We start from the raw sequence: 17680 nt of genomic DNA, 5'->3' as shown, positions 1-17680 counted from the left end.
ATTCAAAATTGACTAAATAAAACACCTCCAAGCTAAAAGACTCAAACCAGATCAGATTGGTCAGATCAGACCTCTTAGAAACACACATGCACAAAGGCAACCAAACTGAGAACGAGGGCTCCATTAGTTACTGTCCCGCTGTTTTCCCTCCACTCATCACAGTTGGTCTCATACTGGGAGGGTGTGTGTCCGTTACAGCACGCAGGCCTGTGTGTGTTGGTGTAGAGGTGGAGGGTGGGGATAAAGGAATGCAGGTCCAGGAAGTTTGCTTTGACTGAAAGGACTGTGTGACTGACACACATGGACATAAATTCACTCACACACACAAAGATAATCTGCGTGAGTGGCCGCAGTAACCAGAAAGCCTGGTGTTGGTCTAGAAAGAGCAACTTTGCCCAATTCACCATCTGTTTTCTTTAGTGTGCTGGGGTAGGAATGCTGTTACTCAACCGACACACACACGCGCACATGCACACACACACACACACACGCACACACACGCATGCATGCACGCACGTGCTCACAGGAGTGGGGTTCATAAAGGAATAGTGAGGTTAAAGGATAAAAAAGTGCAGAAAGAAGAAGCTAAATGGAGAGGGGAAAAAAATAGGCGAAGAAAAAAGGGTAATGGGTGGGAGGTCACAGTGGCGAGATCACTCAAGCAATGCAGCAGCTTCCTGTCCATGTGTGTTCACTCAGCTTTCGCATTAGGTCATATCATCATCACAGGACCACTTGCATAACAGGCTCCATTTACACAGATAACACACACTCTGTCTCTGTTCTGCTTACAACACACACGATTCATGCACATACACACATGCAACATACACATCACACTTTATCGGAGCCAGGACAGGAGGGAATTTTCTTTTTAAGAATGATTGTGCTCCTGTGAGTGTGAATGAGTAAGTAAGTGAGTGTGTGTGTGTGTGTGTCTATGTAGCTCTAGGGATGGGTATCGTTTGCATTTTTTTCTGATACCGGTGCTGAATCGATTTTTTTTTCCTCAAATTTCTGGACTAAACGTGCTGGTAGCTCCGCCCCCGTGAACGCTGCTGCATGCAAGGAGCTTAAGATGATAGGGAGCGGAGCAGTGACTGCGCTCTGATCCACGCTATTTCAATGAAACTAAAAATATGCAAAATCCTATTGTTTTTAACGTACTAACGTACTACCTTTTTAGTATCGGTATACCGTACAAAATTATAGAGTAGTGTAAAAAAAAAAAAAAAGGTGCTGAAATTGGGTCATGCCCCGTAAGGAAGCACTGAAATCCACGTTGTGATTCTGTCCGGTAGTTACCCAACCCTATGTAGCCCCGCAGGTGAGTGAGCAGACCACTGATGTTTGTGTTCTGTAATTGTTGGTCATCTCAACAACAGGCCTGATGGAAAAAGTTGCTGGTTGGCAGAACTAAAAAGAGTGAGAGCATTGTGTGTGTGTGTGTGTGTGTGTGTGTGTGTGTGTGTGTGTGTGTGTGTGTGTGTGTGTGTGTGTGTGTGTGTGTGTGTGTGTGTAAAAACAGTACAGGACAGGCAGCTGTCCTGTTTGATGTGACTGCTGACTGAGTTCTTACGTAAGACAACGGGTCAACTGCTGTCTGGTAGGTTGACGGGGAAACCCAGCGCTTAAACCTCCCTCCCTCACTCACTGGCCATACCATGCAAGTTGAAATTGACCATAATAACGGCATTAAGTGAAAAGTCGAATGAGAGTCCACTGAGGACAAATGCGCAATCAAAATGACAAGCTGAAACCTCCAGCTATGTTCACTGGGATTGGGCTTACTTTCGGTGTGTTGACATCCTCCACCAGGAAATTCTGCTCCAGGAGACATGCAGTCTGGGGGAAGGTGAAGGCATCGGAGGAGGCTTGGGGCACAGCGGGGGAGCGCAGCAGACGAACACCCTGCGGGAGCAAACCCACCTGCGCTGAACCGCTGTTCGGCTGCAGAGAAGGAGAAAACAGAGACTTTGACATCACATCAAAGAACATGTTCCATGTGCGGCCGATACTTAACAGCACCCTTAATGATAATGTAATTACGTCTAAATCTAGCTGCTGTGAATATTGACAGGATTAAAAAATCCTAGATGGTGAAGAAAATGAATAGAGATTGCAATGTGTTGCTGAGAAAATGAAATTATGAATAATGTAACATTAACATCAAAGCTTGGCGTAAAATACTGAAAGAAAGCAGATGAAAACGAAACCTGTCTGGATAAATAAATGAATAGTTGTGTTCATCCGTTTATTTGTTCGTGGGTGCAGGTGTGAATAATACAGCTTTGATCAGGGCGTTGTAGATGCTAATCTCTGGACACATTATTGAGGACCCCCTTGTCGGCGTGACGCCCAGTGGCTACCTTGACGACGGTCTGCTCGGCGATGGTGCTGGGCCTTCGTTGACGAGCGTCAAGCCGTTGGTCAACGGGGAAGCTGCAGCGATGGGCCTTGAGCCGCTCCACCAGCAGGTAGTAGATAGCAGCAAAGTGGTTGTAGCTTTTGTTCTGAAGAGACTGAAGGGTGACAGACCACATGAACGGTCTCTAATTGAAGCGATTACCAAACCACACCTTTCATGGTGGATTACTTAAATTAAACTTAAATATGCTGAAAAAATACTTTAGTTCTTTCCCCGTGTGAAATTATTGCAGCAGCTAAAGAGCAGAGAAGTGATAAGAAATACAATACACAGAATGTATTAAAGAAAAGACAGCACAACAAATATACTACATATAAATTACAGCCTCCCCTTCACACTGACAGAAATACTGTTTAATGAGTGGATATATTTTAATATATACATTTTGCTGTATATCACAAAATAATTTAAGTAATTCAGCAATGAATTACAATGCAGGCAAATATCAGGTGCACCCAGCAACTACCAGTATAGAATTAAGGTTAATCAACACATTTGCCCCTGAAATATAGCAAAGTAAATGTAGTGTAAAAGTTTGTAATACTGTACTGGAATCTGTTTGTCTGTGCACTTTATTTTATATTCTATTGTTAATTGAAAACATTTCTATTCTTGCACTGTTGATTGTTGTAGTTTGTCTAATGTATGCACCACCTGCCAAGACAAATTCCTTGTATGTGCAACAAACCTGGCAAACAAATGGTTCTGATTCTGAAGTGGGATAAAATAGGCACCAAAACTACAAGAAGTTAAGATTTTAACTTGAGGGTGCTTCTTTCTCACAGAGGCTGGTCTACAGAATCAGGACCTTATTCCACACATTTTTATCCTTCTTAGATCCTTCACCATTCTGCTTGGATGCATTTAGTAAAACCATTATCCTGGTTACAGTCAGAGGCTCTGACCTTTACACCTCATCCCTGCACATCCCTGTTGAATAAATAAAGCCGGCTAAGTCCTTACCTCTATCGTCTTGTGCTGGTCGATGCCGAGGCTGTGCATCAGGCGAAGGACCTGTTCGCTGTACTCTCCCACACCCGCCTCGCCCTCAGCAGACAGAGGCTGCTGGTACAGGACGGGCCTCGGTACGGGGGCGTACAGGGCCATCCACTTGTGCTCCTTGATCTGGACCACAGACAGACGCTTTGATGGGTCCAGTACCAGCATCCTGCGTATCAGGTGCTCACAGTCTGTGAGGGGTGGGAGAAACAAATCATAGAGGATGTGAAAAGGTGTTCATAGCTTTTCTTGTTTTCGGATCACCACTTTTTGGAGAGGAAGAAGTTTATGTTCGTTAACGCAGAGCACTTCTTGTATAAGCTGTGATAAAGCAAATTGAGCCATAAAGCATCATGTCTTTGAAGTAGCCCAGGGAAGTGGGGCAGAAATAACACTTTGGAGCTTAAAATCGGCTGAATTCTTCTCTCAATGCCCCTTGCCGTCACTTCTAAACATCTGCACTCTTTTTTTCTTTTTACTTTCCTGCGTTCCTAATGAGAGCTTCTCACCTTTGGTTTGTGGCTAGATGAGTTTGACGTCAGAAACAGCTGGGTTTCTAACAGGATTATCATTCCCCTGGCTGTGCCTCTTTGGCCCGCCGGCACCCCTACTGCCTACACTGCATTCCTGCCCTCCCCACAGCATCTTTACCCAAATACCCTGCTGTTGATATCGCAAAACAAGAGTGTAATAAAAAAAATAGGACAGGCAGCTGGTCATTATTTCCTTACTCTAAAAAACTGTTTTAAACATTGTATAATTCAATCATCATATTGTCTTTAGATTAGTATACATTTGGATACTTAAATCACATCAATAAACTGGGTTATTACATTTCTTTAGATTTTATAAAGAGTTGACTCTATACATTTAAAACCTTCAGCAGGTCACCTTCCCTTATTGTCCTGCTCCATCAATGTCCACAGACATCCTGTCTTCTGTCACAAAAATGTAATTAGATGTCAACTAATAAATGAATCAGCAACTATTTGATAATCGAATCGGCTGGATTTGAGAGAGAAAAAGTTATAATTCTCTGAAAAATGAATTTAATGAATAAGAATATTTTCTGGTTTCTTTGTCCCTTTGTAGCTATAAACTCTGTGTCTTTGAGTTATGGGAAACACAGATTTATTACTTTTGACATTTCCTTAAAGAGCAAACAAGCAATGGACAGATTAAGCATGAAAGAAAATACTTGTTAGTTGTAGTTTTAGTTCATAAGTCCATGGACATGGCTGCCAACAGAAACTCCCTGCTTCACATTCTTCCCAGCTGCCCTGCCGCTCTACTGACGTCAGCTACATCACCTTTTTTCTACCTCGTGCCTGGCGGTACAGCAAACTAAATTCTATCCCCATTGTGTAGGAAACCAGTGTGTCCTTCAATGCACTTTGGCCCCATGCTGTGGCATCTTAGCAGATTGGGCAGCTGCTAAGTTACAACATGCTTCAAATACAATACAGTACCATTAGTTTGACCCAGAAGTTACACAGGCTCTGCCTGTTGCTACAACCATGTTTATAGCAACGGCTGAAGCTGAACACATTTTCAAAGCCATTAACCACCAGGGAAGGTTGGACTATGTAAAAAGGGGCACTGTATAACCGTTCAGCCGGCTGACCAGCTGATTGATTGACACTCTGTTCTGAGCCATTTCATTACACCATCATGACTTAACCACAATACCATCCCAGTTAACACTTGCAATGTCCCAGTGGTGTAGAGTTGCACCAAGTCTTCCAATGAAGGAGAACAGCAGTTGCAAGAAGTTGGAGGGCTGACAGCAGGTGCTGTGGCACAATTATTTCTATGTTATTGACTTTATCAGACACATAAACTTAAAAATAACAGACTATAAAAATACATGAACAAATGTAACCATAATAGATGAATATGAACATAACCTTAAATACTGATGTGTATAAATGAAATGCAAGACAAACTGCAATTCATAGCTTTCAGACATCTCATCATGATTCAAGTCCAACTCACAGATGGGTGATGAATGAGATTCTGAAAACAACCCTATTTTGTGATGTGGTTGTGAATGGCTTGATCAGCAAAACACGACCGAAAACCTAAATGCCACAAGCAGCTGAGTGTGTTTTTATTTTTTCAATCGGAGTCAATTGGAGCGGAATAAAGTAGCAGATCAAGTTCTTCAACAAATTATTTTGGATAATATTACTATTTTCTTTATGCCTGGCTTCCAGGTCTGTGCAATATGCAACAGCAAGGGAGACATAAGACACAACTGTTGTTGCTTAATCAGTAAGTTGGGAGTGGACCAAAGCGTTTACAGAGTTATATTCTAGTGAGAATTCTCTGTGCAGTGCTAGGCTGTGCACCACAGCGTTGGCCAGTGAGAGGATGAGATGGACTGTGTCTGGATGAAAAAAAATAAAATCAGCACACTCTGTTCTCTTTGTTTAGGGAACAGGGGCTGTACTGGGGGTGGGGAGGCGGGTTTGAGTGTCAATCTGGCCATGGAGATGACATTACATTCCTGCATTCCCCTTACTTCTTAATTGTTTCCATGTCCTGAGCAAATCTGGTCAACCCTCTCACCACACCACACACAACTGTGGAGAAAGTTTGACAGACTTCCAGATGGATCACAAGGAAATAAGACAACAAAAAAAGACAGACAGGAAGATGTATCACACACACACATAGAGCTTGAAGCAGACAGACACAGACACACGCACACACATACACGCACACACTGCTGGAAGGCTTCACTGGCTCTTCCATAGGTTACATAAACAGCTCCAGCTCTGGATTGAGTCTGTTGCCAGCTAGCTAGCACAGCCGCTAACAGCAGGGCTGCTTTGAGACGGTTAGCCAACCTGACTCACTCTGCAGCCTGCGTGCATGCAAATACAGTGACGCACATATACAGTTATTTAAGAGGACAATGACAGCATCTTCTACTGTATCCCCTTCAAATGAGCGTGATGCTCTCACATTAATTAAATGCCCCCCTGAGCAATTGCCGTGGACATTTATCAGCATGGTGACTCAAATGGGAACGTGTGATCTATGTATCTGAGCAGCAGTGTTCATTTGATTTTTGCCTCCATTAGAGTACATACCGTGATAAACTCAAACAACCAGCCAAGTAGCAGTTTACATCCATCTACGTCCAGAATCATAAGATATGTTCCATGTGTTAAAGACTTTGAAGGAAACACACTTTGAAGTCATGATATGGACATGCAGGATCCCAGTGAATAATTTCCAGTGAGAACATGCTAGCTTCACTTGAAGGCTTTTTTTTAAAAAAAAAAATTTAAATTTTTTTTTACAAAAAGAGATCTTTGTCACATGTTGAAACAACAATTATCTGAAACTCAATATCAGTAAAACCAATAAGCTTGTGGTGGACTACCAAAGGAACAGGAGGCCTCCTGTCCTGGAACAATATTACAGTCTGAGAGTTGTTCCTCGTCCCAGTTAAGGGTCTAAGGATAGAGGATGTTGTTTGTTGCACAGATTGTGAAGCATCTTGAAGCAACTTTGTGAAATAAAAATAAATTGGATATATAAATACAATGTATTTGACTTGACTTTGTTCTGGGGAGATAAAAAAAAAACAGAGTCCAATTCCCAATTTCAATTCCAATTCTAAAACATGTATGCATCACACATGTTTTCCATCAAGCATCCAGGATTCAATCAAATATTATATATGTTTAGAATCTGTTCCCGACTTAAGGAATTGACTAAGGTATAGAAAAGGGGTTTTGCAGAACCTTATGTTTTGACAGTTAACATTTTAAATATAAAATGATTTTCATTTTCCTGAAATAGTGTCATCATTTGTATAATAGTGTTTTATGGCCAAAAAACGTTTTTGCAATGAGTTCATTCATAAGTCCAAGTTGATGTTTGTGCAAGATATGATGAAATGCCCTTCAAGTGTGTTCCTGAGATATGGCATTCACAAGAATAGAGCAACATATGGACAACCCATAAATAAAATGCTGTTGCCATTGTGGAGTCATAAAAAGACTGAAAGCAGTCTCACAAACGTGTTGCAAGCGTGTATATTTCCAGAAATTTAGGGTGCGGAGGGGTGGGAGTTGTTGGGCATAGTCTTTCGTCTTATTTTGTGTTCAATATCCCAGGGAGTCTCTTCTTACCTTCAGTCATGAAGTAGGGAATGCGAAACCTTCCTTCTAGGACTCTTTGTCGAAGTACAGGCAGAGTGGGGCCATCGAAGGGCAACGCACCACACACCAGCACGTACAGCACCACCCCCATACTCTGTGAATGTAAAAATATGCACACACAAAGAACACTGTCAGGACAGTAGATATATCAATCAAGGGTGTCTGGATGGAAATAGGGTTATGAGATTATTTCATTCACAAACTTACATAATACACACACAAATGCATAGTCGTTCAAACTTAAAGACACACAACACACACAATTATGGTAAATGATTGCAATTTGCAGCAGACTACAAAGTGTGGTTGGGCATCAACTGATTTCCTGTGGCTTAGTAATGTAAATAGTGCATGTGATTTTATTTAGTAAAAAATAAATAAAATAATGAGTTACAATTGTGTACTTCATGTATTCACTCATCTTACCCAGATGTCGAGCTGTGGTCCCTCATACTGTTGGCCCTCAAACACCTCTGGAGCAGCGTATGGTGGGCTGCCGCACCATGTGGCGAGAGGCACCCCAGGCTGGAAGAAATTCCCGAATCCAAAATCTACACAGCGTAAAACAGCAGGGAGGTGGTGTGGAGGTTAGGAGAAAGGGTAAGATACATGGTCAAGTTTGTTAAACTGTAAAGTTCTTGTACAGGCCTTTTTTCTGCAACAAAAGGAAACCTGTTACTGTAAGTGTTCACTGCAACTGTAAAAGGGAGAGGTTTGGCACATTGTGACTACTTCCAGTGTATTTGGGGTGATTGATGTGGTGAACTGCAAAAAGAAAATGGCCAGAAACGAGGTGGGTCATGCCTCGTGACGGAGTTGTGCATATGGATTGGCATGTTTTGCATAATGTACTATGTGATCCACATATTTGTAGGCTGAGGAAACAGGTTTTTGTATGAGGTAACCTCCCCAAGAGACTAACATGAGGTCATCAAAGCTGTGCCCTGATTGGTCCATAGACTGACTAAAACTCAGATTTGATTTGAAAGAGAGAGAAGTCTGACTTGAATTAGCACAAATAAATGGTGAGACGTTTATTTATGTCTTTTATTAAAATTAAACTAAAAGAAAACTATCTGCCAAATTACAGACACAATTTAAGTTCCTGCAATTACTCAAAAAAAACATTTTGTATTAGTACGTATCATTCTCCTTCCCTCTCATCCCACCTCCCCCTTTCTCAAACACGTGAGTAAACGATCAGTCACCTCCGCTACTCTTTCTGCTTACTTCTGGTGCTAGAATGATTAATCAATAGTGCATCAATTGATTGATATTACAAAAAAATCCTTCACATTTGCTTGTTGTAGCTTCTAAAGAATGAGGATGTGTTGGTTTTCTCTGTATCATGATGATTGTAAATGGATATTTTCAATTTGTGACATTTTCTAGCCTAAATGAAAAACTGATGAGTAAAAAAAGTTACATAATAGGTTTGAAGGGGTGTGGGTACACACACAGCACTAAGCAATGTGCAAGAGCAAGTGTATATTACCAATTAGTTTCCTATCATTTGTGCAACAGATCATGATGATTCACAATTAACAAGGAAAAACACACACACACATAGCAAGCAAACACACATCACCTCACATGGCAGCGATTATTAGCTTATAATTACCAAATAAACTGTATATTTATTTTTTGTATAGTTAATTAATAGTTAGTAATGTACAAAATGCCAGAAAATAGTGAAAACTAAATTTCTCATTTTGTTTGATGAACAAACCTAAAAGACAAGCCCATTTTATTAGCAACACCATGCTAATGCTAAATGATGATGCAGTCCTTCGTAACAGTCATGCAATACATCCTCCCTGTGTGAAAGTCATGCAATACATCCTCCTTGTGTGAAGGTCACAATGTTAAAATGTAGTTGGAACTGTTTTTAGAGATGTTGAGTCAAGCTTATGGTCATTTTAGAGTCTGCCGTTGAGTTGCACTTTGTTACACAGAGAAGAGTTTGTTATTTAGTCTAACCTCATTGACATAAATGGGGTGGATCTAATTGTAGAAACACCGGTCAGTTAATGCTCTACAGGAAAAGGGGCAGGGAATTCTCCTTCACTGGAAAAAACATTTCGGAATTAGGTTTGAGAGATTTGTGCAAACTGAAGGCAGGTTTGACACTGTATGTGAGCGCATGTATTCAATCGATTAAATTAATGCAGTGCACTTGGAGGCAGGTGTGGTTGACATAAAGTGGAGGATAGAGCAGAGCGTCACAGTGGGGTTTCTTACAAGTATGTTTACTGTCTGATGCTGCTGTGAAGGTGAGATGTGAGATGCAGGCAGTGCAGTGCAGTAGGTTTAGCGTCAGAAGCTGTGACCCATTTCATGGAGCTGAATACTGAGCAGACTGGTTGACGTCAAAGGTTTTCGGCACGCTGCAGGCGACTAACTGCACTCATAGCGCAACAGGAAGGGTGGGGCAAAGCAGCATTTTGTTGTATGTGTGTCGCATACAAAAATATTAGCGTACTATTAGCCCAAACATGTCACACTCCAGCGAACAGCTTATGAACCTGTGTGGAGATGTCGAGTGTGTACAATATCACCATGCTCCAGTAAGAGAACAGTATCCAGCAGTCACTAATGTTCCTGTGTCATTTCCAATAAGGTATGAGCATTGATATAGTTATGGGTGCAGCTCAGGATGTGCTGCCCTGGGATTTACTCTTATCATTTCTTCCCGTAGCTGCACTTTACATTGGTGGCTAATGGTTGCAAACTTTAGATGGATATTCCTGTAGAACAAATATTACCAAGTTACTTTGCTAACGAGAGGAGTCTTCTCTATTTGCTTGTTTTGCATTTAAATTTAAGAAGTGTGCAATACTGTATCTTAGGTGTAATTTATGATTGTATTTTACCACTGTGACATTCATTAGAGAGCGTTTATAGAAAGATAGCGTTGACTGTTGAAAGACTTTTAGGACAACCTATATTTTCCAGAGTGGTTTCCATTTGTTTGTATTACCATATCATTTAATGAGTATACAAAAAATAAATGAAAAAACTGTTTCTCTAACAGATGTCCTTGATCTAGAGATTGTTTGTACTTTCTACATCATTTAATTGAGCATGAAACACCTTTAGGGTTTGGTGCATTTCCAATGACATCACTCTGTGGATAGTTTCAACTTGATAAATAATTAATGAACCTATAAATGCTGCTAACAATTTGATGGTGTGAGAATGTATGACATAAGAGATGTTGTTTGCAAAAGTGGTTATCCTAAAAATGATTTTATATACTGTTTATTAATTATTTTTTTGTGATTAATTTTCACCACAAAGACAGTCTCCAGTCCAGCAACTTGCTTTTGTTTTTGTTATTTCTCCTCCTGTCTTTCCATCCCTATAAATCTGTCAACTCGAACGTAATGGGACTGTTTGTAGTGAAAACATGAAGGGCACCCCCCGCTGCCATTTTTCCTCTCCTCTGCAGCCACCATGAGCATGACCTTCCTTTGACTGGCTGCCTGGTTAAGCCCTACGCACACTGACCAGAGCTGGCCTTTAGAAAGCAGGAGGACTTCACTGAACTAAAGAAAAAACCCAGAAGCATCGGTGCTTTGTCTGGACACGCATATGCAGACGAGTGCTAAAGTGTTAAGCTGATTAGTCAAGACACAAGTATTCAAAACATTTTATTAGTTAATTAACTGCTCAAGATTTAAAAAAATGTGAGGTTTGATCCTTTTCAATCCATATTTTTTGGCGTATAACCTTATGAAAAAAAATATTTTCACTGCGGTTTGCTAATAATAATAATAATAATAATATGAAATAATAAATTACATTTTTAAGCTCTTCTTTCAGAAGAAATTCAGAGCGGCACACAGCCAACACATAGTAAAACAAATAAAAAACAGTTAATAAATGGTTAAAGCAACCCCTAAAAAAGAAAATTAAAATCAGATAATGAATCAACACAAGGTAAAAAATGTCTCCCTAAATAAAAAATGTTTTAGGCCAGTCTTAAAAAAGTTCAGAGTCTGAGTTGCCCTCAGGTGGTCGAGTAAAAGGCTCAGTTGCCCATGGTGCGGAGCTTGGTGCTGGGGACCAGGAGGAGCAAGCGGTTAAAAGATCTAAGGGTGTGAGTGAAAGTTTGAGGTGAAATGAGTTCTTGTAGGTACGGAGGTGCTTGTCCATTTATGCATTTATGGTTGAGTAGTAGCACTTTGTAGTCAAGGCGGTGAGACATGACATGGCTGCAGAAGGGCTTGGCGCAGTTTTGATGTAAAGCTGAGTGACGTCAGCGTGAAGGGCGAATTATACTCTTGCAACTACAACTGTGGCCGGCCACGCAGTTGGATCGACGGACACGTTTTGGTTTATAGTTCCCGTGTGTTTTTCATACGCCAGAACAGTAGGTGGCGCAAAGACCGCTTAGAGTCAACCTGCACACTGACATTCACGATATCTCCCTCCAGGAATTCACCGCCATCTGCGTGTCCTTATACTCCGTCAGACGGGTTATATAAATGCTCATATTTGCGGACCTCTACAACCAAACTTTCTTCAATTGTTTCATTGTTCGTGTTTCTGCTATGGCTTTTAAAAACAGCGGTATTATGCGATGAAACCGGAAATGCGAGACTCAGAAAGGATGTGGCTAGCAGACCAATCACAGCCTTGCGGAGAGACAGAAATTTTGGGTGACGCACGCAAAATGGCTGATTTGACCACGCAAGGGGGGCCATGCGTGTCTTGCGTCTCTGCGTAAAACCAGAGTATAAATCAGCCTTAACAGTGGAAGGACATCCTGTGTCTGCTGACAACATGAGGGGGAGCATATAGATAATGAAGAGGAGGGGGCCGAGGACCGACCCTTGTGGAAGACCACAAGAGACGGGGAGCAGTCTGGACCAGTATCTTCCCAATGAAACATATTCAGTTCTGCCAGAACGGTAGGACTGGAACCACTAGAGTGCAAAGTCTGATGGTCCAATGGTGGTGTGGAGGCGCTCTCGAAGGATGGTGTGGTCCACTGTGCTCTCTGTACCTACCCACTCCCCCCCACCACTCTCCCTAGTGACGACTCTTTCTATTCTGGAGAGAGATGTCAACAGGCTTTTCAAAAAGCAGAACCCCCGCGAAGCAGCGGGCCCAGACTCTGTCTCCCCCTCCACCCTGAAGCACTGTGCTGATCAGCTGTCTCCGGTGTTCACTGACATTTTCAACATCTCCCTGGAGACATGCCACGTCCCAGCCTGCTTCAAGGCCTCCACCATCATTCCCGTCCCCAAAAAACCCATGATCACAGGACTCAATGACTACAAGCCCGTCGTCCTGACCTCTGTGGTCATGAAGTCTTTTGAGCGCTTGGTCCTGTCCCACCTCAAGGCCATCACCGACCCACTGCTGGACCCCCTGCAGTTCGCCTACAGAGCCAACAGGTCTGCAGACGATGCAGTCAACATGGACCTCCACTACATCCTCCAGCCTCTGGAGGAATCTTGAGGATCCTGTTTGTGGACTTCAGCTCTGCTTTAAGACAATCATCCCATTCCTGCTGCAGGACAAGCGCTCCCAGCTGCATGTGCCAGACTCCACCTGCAGGTGGATCACAGACTTCCTGTCTGACAGGAAGCAGCATGTGAAGCTGGGGAAACATGTCTCTGGCTCCAGGACCACCAGCACCGGTTCCCCCCAAGGCTGCGTTCTTTCCGCTCTGCTCTTCTCGCTGTACACCAACAGCTGCACCTCCAGTCACCAGTCCGTCAAGCTTCTGAAGTTCACGGACGACACCACCCTTATCGGACTGATCTCCGACGGGGATGAGTCCGCTTACAGATGGGAGGCTGACCACCAGGTGCAGTCACAACAACCTGGAGCTCAACGCTCTGAAAACAGTGGAGATGGTTGTGGATTATAGGAAGAGCGCAGCCCCACCTGCCCCTCTCACCCTGCATAACTCCCCCGTCGACACTGTGCAGTCCTTCCGCTTCCTGGGCTGCATCATTACCCAGGATCTCAAGTGGGAGCTGTACATCAGCTCCATCACTAAAAAGGCCCAGCAGAGCATGTTCTTCCTGCGGCAGCTGAAGAAATTCAACCTGCCAAAGACAATGATGGTGCACTTCTACACCGCCATCATTGAGTCCATCCTCTGCTCCTCCATCACCGTCTGGCACGCAGCAGCCACTGCCAAGGTCAAGGCCAGGCTGCAGCGCATCATCCGCTCTAACGAGAGGGTGATTGGCTGCAGTCTTTCGTCCCTCCAGGACTTGTGCGCTTCAAGGACTTTGAAGCGGGTAGGGAAGATTGTGGCCGACCCCTTCTACCCTGGACATAAACTCTTTGAGTCCCTTCCCTCTGGCAGGAGGCTAAGGTCCATCAGGACCAAGACCTCCCGCCACACAGTTTTTTCTTAGCAGCAGTCAGGCTCATCAATAAAGCCCGGGTCCCCCACTGACTGACTCTGTCTCCCCTAGGACCTTCCCTTCCCGCCACTTTACCCTTCACCTGTCACTTTCAAAAATGAATAACCTCATTACGTGTACTTTCCTTTACTCTTATTATTATTGATCGTTTTATTTATTTTTACTTGCATCCTTACTTATTTACTGCATATTTACTTATTACTTGTTTTTATCAAAATTGTTATACTTTTACTTGTTCTTGTTGTTCTTGTTGTTGCTGTGGCTGTTGTTGTTGTTGTTGTTGTGGCTGTTGTTGTTGTTGTTGTTGTTATGATGCACCTTCCGCCAGGACAAATTCCTCGTTTGTACAAACTTAATTGGCAATTAAACGGTTCCAGATGGAAATACTGTTGTCTATTAACACCTTTTTTAATGAATGTGGTTGTAATATGAGATGCATTTAGTTAAAATGTGTGTGTTTATTTAAAAAATTCAGGTTAGAAAATATTGATGAATCCAAGATTTGGGAGTATAAATGTTTATACACCAGTTTAAGTGCATGATAAACTGTATATACATGTGAACTATAAAACATTAAGGTCTAAAATAATCAACAGATTAATTAATAAAAAAATAAACATCACACGCACCTCTATATGCAAATTAGCTCCCAGCATGAACACAAAACAAGCAAAAATTTGACCTTTTTTCCCAAAAGGTGAATAGATTATATTAACTGACATCAATGTTACTGATGCGGTAAGGAAGGAGGACTGTGTGTCTTGTGTGCGGCACAGACCTAAACTTCATGTTCCTGTTACCAAACTAGTCAGAGCTTGTTGTGAGTAAGAGAAGTACAGAATGCCGCTGATGTCCTCCCCAGAGGCGTTTTCTCTAATCACAAGCCAGGTAATGTTCTGTTCATTGTTTTCCTGCTTCAGTAATAGTAATAACAGCTCCAGGTCATCATCTTGGACTCTTCTGAGAAACAGTGGAGAGGATGCAGTTGAAACACTCAGTTCTCCATAGCTCAGTCTAATTTGTTCTTCATTTGATTTTACCTTTTCAAACAAAGAAAAGACACTGGCCATGACTTGTATGAGGGTTAACTATGATGCTCATCTGTCATTTTACCCCCATTAAGTAACATTCATCATACCAATGATTTAAATCTCTATTTGGAGCCCATGCCATTAAGGCATCGAAGGACAAGAGGCCATTTTTGCTGGAGCACACATTCCTACTCAGTGAGTCTGGTATCTTTTCACACTTGTATTTTTAGCCTTCTTTGTGTGATCAGCTCACCTTAGATGGATTTTAGTATCAGTTCCGACTAAAGCCTGAGATAAACCTCAGCCTCACTCGGTGCATAGTCACAGCTGCAGCCCTGCCACCCTGCTATGCACCGCTCCTCATCATTCTTACTTCATCCTCTCACCTGCTGCCTTGTATCCAAAGTAGCCAATCCAATTAATCACATCTTCTCCCCCTACAATTAAACCCCAAATCACTGCCCCCCACCCCCCTCCTAGTGGTCGGGCGGCATTCTCACAAGCTAGTTCTAAATACCAATTGCTTAATACACTTAATGTGAAGCTTGTACTACAGGCCTTCAGCTCTCAACTCTCTACCTCTGGGTCTCCTCATCTTTTTTGCCCACTATCATAAATGTTTCCTTCTCAAAATGAAAGTGATAGGTAATTGGGGGGGGATGTTTGATCTCCTCTGATCATTAGTATAAAAAGGAGGTACATGCCTTTGGATTTTTGTTGAGATTGTAAGACGTCTGTCCTGGCATCTGGCAGCTAACAGCTATCTCACAAGCAACCTCCGACCACTTTTCAACACTGTGCAAATGGACTGGGCAGGTAGTTAAGACATTTCTGAGCTACGCCAGCACTGAGATCATAGCAGGCAATAGATCAAAACATAATGATTTGATGCCGACATCTTGCATTCATCATCCATCAATGAGTTTATGAGTTCTCCTGCACAAAGTTGGTACGGTACCTGCAATCTTGATATTCATGTGGCCATCCAGCAGCAGATTCTCCGCCTTCAGGTCCCTGTGGACGATGTTGCGGTTGTGACAATACTCCACCGCAGACAGGATCTGCCAGAACTTCCTCCTGGCTTCTAGCTCACTGAGACGGCCATGCTTTGCCAGGTAGTCTGTAGCCATGGGAGGGAGGGAGGGAGAGGGAGAGAGGGAGAGAGAGAGAATAAATATATGCTAGAAGTATAAGCAAGTCATATTATACATTGACTTATATACTATAACATATTTGAAAGGTCCAGAGAGTCATGTTATATAAGTACTATAGTGTAATGGAAACTGCTGCATTCTTTTCAGGTGTACAAAGTGTTGGTTGGTGGTTGTTTTGAAAGGATAATTTACTTTTGATGAGGTGCATATCTGGTGCCAATAACAGTTTACAGCTGCCTTACATTACAGCATGCTTTGTTGAAGGGATTCAGTGGATAATGTGATTTATCTTGAGAAACCCTGTGTGTGTGTGTGTGTGTGTGTGTGTGTGTGTGTGTGTGTGTGTGTGTGTGTGTGTGTGTGTGTGTGTGTGTGTGTGTGTGTGTGTGTGTGTGTGTGTGTCATAGTCAGTAGAGGGGAGGACAAGATTTCTTAGAACTGGTCTTCCAAATTAATCCAAGTTCAAACAGAGTGTGAGTTGGGGGGTTAATGGGAGGTAGTTAGTGTATGATTGCAGTGTGCACATAGACATACAGACACACTTGACAATTAGTGGGAAAATAGACACCAAAAAGACACAAGTCTGAATGTCAACCTGGGTTCTCACCCAATGAGAAACAACGAAATCTGCTCATCACTAGCTGTGCATGGCTCATTGAGAGTTGTTGGTTGTTCAGAAAAACGCATTAAACCAAAGTTGATGCTGTCTCCAGGGGGTTATGTCATACATTTGACTGTGTTCTTTCACCAAGCATCCAGATCCCTGACCTTTCTCCCATTGCCTGCTCTACCACACCAGCCTTACTGTTTTTTTAACCATCCACACTCAGCTTTCACTTATTTTTGCAAAGACGGCGGACAGATTTTATGATGCATGACTTTTTGCAGCCCCGTGAACTTTGGGATGTGTGGTGTTTGTTGCTGTCGGCAGGGTTCCTCTTCACACCTCTCTGTCCAGATAGCTTGCTAAACTCTTCAATTCACACTCTGTGGCAAACAAGATAGGACACTCTGTGTTGGCTTTCCTTCCAGCTGGCATGGATACAGACCACCGACCAAACCTGGCGACAATGCACAACAACCACATCAAACCCATACAACACAACTTTATACACAAGCTAACAGAATGTGCGAAATATAAGGAGCACAATTATCTACAGACCTACAAGGTCAATCTCATAAAAGAGCATTGTTTTGTAATCACAAAGCTGAAAGGAACTTGCAGCTTAGTTTGCATTATATATATATATAGATATATCTATATATAGATATATCTATATATAGATATATCTATATATAGATATATCTATATATAGATATATCTATATATATATATATATATATATATATATATATATATATATATATATATATATATATCTATATATATAGATATATATATATCTAGATATATATATAGATATATATATATCTAGATATATATATCTATATATATCTAGATATATATATCTATATATATATATATCTATATATATCT

General features: G+C 42.0%; 1 protein-coding gene across 1 annotated transcript in view; it reads right to left on the bottom strand.

Annotated features, from left to right (window-relative positions):
• Nucleotides 1–17680, bottom strand: part of sik2b (salt-inducible kinase 2b) — a 46078-nt gene that overhangs the window by 9739 nt on the left and 18659 nt on the right. Inside the window, exons 4-9 of the mRNA XM_068584226.1 lie at nucleotides 15987–16148; nucleotides 8032–8156; nucleotides 7576–7699; nucleotides 3392–3618; nucleotides 2370–2522; nucleotides 1792–1950 (exon numbers count right to left, since the gene is read on the bottom strand). Coding sequence (XP_068440327.1) covers nucleotides 1792–1950; nucleotides 2370–2522; nucleotides 3392–3618; nucleotides 7576–7699; nucleotides 8032–8156; nucleotides 15987–16148 — 950 coding nt within the window. The remainder of the gene's footprint in view (nucleotides 1–1791; nucleotides 1951–2369; nucleotides 2523–3391; nucleotides 3619–7575; nucleotides 7700–8031; nucleotides 8157–15986; nucleotides 16149–17680) is intronic.

Source organism: Clinocottus analis, unplaced genomic scaffold (assembly GCF_023055335.1).
Source record: "Clinocottus analis isolate CAN_PGR_092001 unplaced genomic scaffold, fCliAna1.0.p SCAF_2, whole genome shotgun sequence".
In the NCBI taxonomy this organism is placed as follows: Eukaryota; Metazoa; Chordata; class Actinopteri; order Perciformes; family Cottidae; genus Clinocottus; species Clinocottus analis.
Note: the sequence above shows the minus strand (reverse complement) of the source record. Positions and strands in the feature narration are given on the sequence as shown.